The sequence below is a fragment of the Lates calcarifer genome, unplaced genomic scaffold, assembly GCF_001640805.2.
Source record: "Lates calcarifer isolate ASB-BC8 unplaced genomic scaffold, TLL_Latcal_v3 _unitig_5571_quiver_832, whole genome shotgun sequence".
In the NCBI taxonomy this organism is placed as follows: domain Eukaryota; kingdom Metazoa; phylum Chordata; class Actinopteri; family Centropomidae; genus Lates; species Lates calcarifer.
The window spans coordinates 37869-43090 of NW_026117599.1; the positions used below are offsets into that span (position 1 = coordinate 37869).

General features: G+C 44.7%; 1 protein-coding gene across 1 annotated transcript; it reads left to right on the top strand.

The window, feature by feature from the left end:
- Positions 1-3561: 3561 nt before the first annotated feature.
- Positions 3562-4954, top strand: LOC127140947 (trace amine-associated receptor 13c-like). The gene is made up of 3 exons (XM_051068994.1): positions 3562-3725; positions 4147-4396; positions 4631-4954. The coding sequence occupies exons 1-3, from the start codon at positions 3562-3564 to the stop codon at positions 4952-4954; spliced, it is 738 nt and encodes a 245-aa protein (XP_050924951.1).
- Positions 4955-5222: the final 268 nt, after the last annotated feature.

Genomic DNA, 5222 nt, shown 5'->3' on the forward strand with positions numbered 1-5222 from the left:
CTGATAGGAGTCTGAAGAAACAGAACTAATAAGCAGCAGCTAGCTATCCCAACAGAACTGAGAAGTTCTTAACGAGGTGAAGAGTGTAAGAACTCCAGGATGACCGTATTGATAGATATAAATATACATTTCCCCATTGTGGGACTAATAAAGGATTATCTTATTTTAGGATTATCTTATATAAATCTGCCAGTGAGGCCTTATGTACATCATCACAGGTAATTTGCCTTAAAGATGTAAAAAGAGATGTCTTCAGGTCAACTGGGCCGTGATATCCAACACTTAATGTGTTGTACCAAGTGAATCAATTGAAACAGAACTTTCAGGGCAGTCCAGACACTATACTGAGTTGCTATCAGAATGTAACAAGACAGGCTGCGGCTAGCTGGTTAGCATGCATCAGTTGAATAAAAGAAGTGGTAGAGATAGAAACAGAGTAAAAGATGACAGCAATCACAGCGTAGGGTGGTTGGGTGACCGATGACAGGAGCAAACTTCAGCCAATGAAAAGTTGGATTCACAGAGTGAAGGAGGAGGGTGATTCGTGTCAGGAGAGGATGGAGAGCAGATAAATGAGGTGTATACAGACAGAGCTGTGGTCATACAGCAGCATTTTGATGTCACCCCACAAGTTTTCTATTGGATTAAGGTCCAGGGATTGGGCTGGCCACTCCATAACATTAATCTTGTTGGTCTGGAACCAAGATGTTGCTCGCTTACTGGTGTGTTTGGGGTCGTTGTCTTGTTGAAACACCCATATCAAGGGCATTACCTCTTTGGCACAAGGCAACATGACCTCTTCAAATATTTTGACATGTTCAAACTGATCCATGGTCCCTGGTATGCGATATATAGGCCCAACACCATAGTATGAGAATCATCCTCATATCATGATGCTTGCACCACCATGCTTCACAGTGTACTGTGGCTTCAGTGTTTGGGGGTTGTCTGACAAACTGTCTGCGGCGGTGCAGTGTTCTTTGGCGAGTTGTAATCTCGTCTGGACATGTTGGTTTTTTTTTTCTTTAAAGTTATTTTTTTGGGCTTTTCACCTTTATTGGACAGGACAGTGGAGACAGGAAACAGGGCACCACCTATGTGGTACGTGCCCCAACTATTCGGCTATGGGGGTGCCCCAGGACATGTCGTTTTTTAACAATGGTACTTTATAGGGGCTTCTTGCCAACAGCAGATAAAGCCTCTTAATAGACCTTCATTGTGCAAAATCTGCAACACCTACCAAAGCCCTACACTTATCAAAACATCAACAGTAGAGCATTGAAATGGGGGTGCATTTCGGTCCTGACACCACTGCTCTAATACCTGCCATATATAGGCATTAAAGCCTCTAGCAGACAATGCTCTCAATCTTATACTCTGGATCGTCACCACTGCATGGGGGCAGACCCTTGTAATCAAATTGAATTTCTCAAAAAGTAGGCATGAAGTTACCACAGTTCTGGACTCAAATAAATTACCTCCCCTTCTGCTTCAGAGAGGAGGTCCCTGCGGAGGGGAAGCTGCCAGCACCTCACTGCCCACAATCCTATTATGCCCTGACTTCATCAGCCACCAGGGAGTCAACAGAATCAGGAACAGGACTTGCTGGTAGACCCTCTCCAGGGCTGACAGCATCATTTCTGTTGAAGGAAATGCATACAGGAGCTTGATGGGCAACAGTTGAAGTGAGTGGGCCCTTCTCTGCATGTTTATGGAGGAAACCACTTTTGTATTGTCTGTCCTGATCAGAACCAGAAAGTGATCCAGTGCTAAGAAAACCACAAGCAGCTCCAGGTGGTTGATGTTAAGTTGGTGCTGTGCCAGTGTCTGGACCCCTCTCACCTTCCCGCCATCGCATTGGGCACCCACCCCCTCAGGGGGGCATATGTGGACACCATTTTGCATAAAGACACCCTCCCTATGGGGCACTCCTGATGCAGTAAACTGGGCTCCCTCCAAAGGAGAGACATTAGCATGCATGATGGCATTATCATCAGCTTTCTCTGGACGTGACTGAATATACACATTAAGGCTGAGTCCAGCATTGAAAGGCTGTATTTTCAGCCCGAGAAAAGAAAACTGCCACCTTGGGTTCAATGAACTTGCAACACCCAGTGCTTTAATCTGTGACAAAACTGCAAAACTTAGCTGCTCTGGTGCCTGCTCTCTGGGGCTTGTTTGCAGCATAAAGCCTTTATTGGTTTCAGCATGTGAAAATTTACAACATCTACATTAATATTGGTCACCAAAACTGGCATGTTATATCCAAGCTCACTTCAAGCTGGCAGTAGCCTGAGGAAACAGCCATCTAGCAGCAGCTAATTAGGAGAGCACCATTGAGAGATTTGTAGTGAGGTGACGAGTGTGGAAGCTGGAGGTTGCCTGTGTTAATGGATGTAAACTGCTAAAAAAAAATAAGGGAATGCTTTAAACTTAAGGGATGTCAGTCTGTCCATTTAGGCAACACAAATGATCGTCAATTGGTTTCTCCTGCTTTAGTGCAAATGCAAGCACAAATGTGCAATGGAGAAATGGAGGTACCTGCAGCCCAATCAGGTTGCACAAGTAGTCCAACTCCTCCAGGATAGCACATTCATATGTGTGGTTGCAAGAAGGTTTGCTGTGAATCCCAGCACAGTCTCAAGTGCATGGAGGAGATACCAGGAGACTAGCCGTCACAATAGGAGAGCTGTACCTGGTCTGTTTCTGACCAAACTACCAGAAAGAGACTCCATGAGAGTGGCATGATGGACAGATGTTCTCTAGTGGGACTTGGCGTTCCCCAGAAAACACAAGAATTAGCAGGTCTGTTGTTGCCACCCCGTTCTCTTCAAAGATGAGAGCAAGTTCACACTGAGCACATGTGACAAACGTTATGTTGCCTGTAACATCATTCAGCATGACAGAGTTGGTGGTGGGTCAGTGATGATCTGGGGAGGCATATCCACGGAGGGTTGCGCAGACATCCATATCATAGCCAACGGTACTGTGACTGCTGTTAGGTACTGGAATTAAATCCTCAGTGACTGTCAGATTTTACGCTGGTGCAGTGGGACCTGGGTTCCTCCTTTTTGCATGATTTTGAATCCAGCCCTCAGTGGTTGATGATTTTGGTTTCCACTGACTGCTGTTCACTGTTTGTTGAGCAGTATGTATATGTGCAGGTTGCGCCTCACAAACACCATACAGACCATCTGTCGTAAAAGTGTGAAGAGAGAACCACACCACACACCACACAGGGGTATGATATCCCAAACTTACAGTCTTGTACTGACTGAATCGACTGAAACTATGGGAAAGTGATGGCATGCTGGGGCTTGCTGGTTAGCATTTTAACTTCAGCAGAAAAATGGAAGTGAAAAAGCAGAGGAAAAAATGACGTAGTCTTAGACAAAGCAAACGCAAACAGAGCAAACTTTGACCAATGAAAACTTTGATTCTTGAAGTGATTGGAGGAGGGGGGTTGTGTCAGGAGAGGATGGAGAAAAGATAAATGAGGTGTACACAGACAGAGCTGTGGTCATACAGCTGTCAGAGCTCAGCAGCTTCTCCTCTCTGATGATGGAAGAAGATGAACTCTGCTTCCCACAGCTCCTCAACACCTCCTGCAAGAAGCCAAAGCCTCCTCACTCTGAGACTGTGTTCATTTACATCCTGCTGTTCTTCATCTCTGTGCTCACTGCTGCTCTCAACCTGCTGGTCATCATCTCCATCTCCCACTACAGGTAGATAGAAACCTCTCAGCAGACTCAGATTTCCTGTTACTCTTAATGATCTGTTGAAATGATGTTTATTAATTTCACAGCTTGTATCATATGTGAGCCTTTGTAGACTTGTGAAAAACAGTTTCATAATCTGCAGAAAAGAGCTGTTGAAGTTGAAGATGTCAAAGTGTCAATATCCTGTATTAATCATACATCATCATTCATCATGCATCAGTTTATTTCAAAATTACTCAGCCATTTTCTACGTGTTTCTAAGTGTTGTGAACACCTTTAGTGAAGGCTATTTTAAGGTAAACATGCAAAAAGTCCTGTGGTGTGATGGTAACATAAATGCAGTAACATTTAGTAAATCAGTAGTTCCTGTTTCATTTTTTCTTTGACTGCTCTTCTTGATAATATTGTTGATGTGTTGTGGTTTCAGGCAGCTCCACTCCCCCACCAATCTCCTCCTCCTCTCTCTGGCGGTCTCAGACTTCTTTGTGGGTTTCCTGCAGCTGCCAGCTGAAATGCTGATCTACCATGGCTGCTGGCTCCTGGGTGACTTTGCGTGTGCTCTGAATGTTGCTTTAGGTTTTATACTGAATTCTGTTTCTGTGGGAAACATGGTGCTCATGTCAGTCGACCGCTACGTGGCGATCTGTGAGCCAATGTACTACCCCATCAGGGTGACAGTGAGTACAGTGAGGCTCAGTCTCTGTCTGTGTTGGATGTTTTCTGTCCTCCACAGCAGCTGGATCCTCAGGTATTTCTTCAAGCAGCCGAACAGATATGTGTCTTGTCATGGAGAGTGTACAGTTTTTCTTAATTATGTTGATGAAGCTGTTGACTTTGTTGTGACCTTTGTTGGCCCCATTATAGTCATCACAGCTTTGTATATGAGAGTGTTTGTGGTGGCAGTGTCTCAGGCTCGTGCCATGCGCTCTCATGTTGCAGTCGTCAAACTCCAGTGTTCAGTGACTGTAACCTCCAAGAAGTCTGAGCTGAAAGCCGCCAGAAATCTTGGCGTCCTTGTTGTTGTGTTTCTCCTGTGCTTCTCTCCATATTACTGCTTCAGTGTTGCAGCTGAGAACAGCTGGATCAGCGCCTTTCAGATCTGTCTGCTGTATTTTAACTCCTGTCTGAACCCTGTCATCTACGCCTTCTTCTACCCCTGGTTTAGAAAAGCTGTAAAACACATTGTCACTCTTCAGATCCTACAGCCTGGCTCCTCTGAGGCAAACGTACTGTAGAGACACTGTGCTGTGATTTTCGTTTCGTCCTTTTTGATAATTGAACTTGAATTGAAGCAGAATGAGCCCATGGTCTGGGGTAACCTGCGTGTAGAATTTCTTAATGTGCACCTTCTTGAGGAAGAAATGAATAATTAATTGTTCAACACCTTTTTGTCTTTTGTGATTTGAAGGTTGAATCAAATGATACAGTAAAGTGACAAAATAAAAGTCACCATTGTACGCAGATGATGCAGGGTCCCTTGACGCAGAGAGGAACCCTGGTACA

Bases quoted from the DNA above. Each gene is read 5' to 3' on its own strand.
- LOC127140947 (XM_051068994.1), top strand. From the start codon at position 3,562: ATGGAAGAAGATGAACTCTGCTTCCCACAGCTCCTCAACACCTCCTGC. The intron at 3,726-4,146 runs GTAGATAGAAAC...TTGTGGTTTCAG, and splicing joins ATCTCCATCTCCCACTACAG to GCAGCTCCACTCCCCCACCA. The intron at 4,397-4,630 runs GTGAGTACAGTG...GCAGTGTCTCAG, and splicing joins ACTACCCCATCAGGGTGACA to GCTCGTGCCATGCGCTCTCA.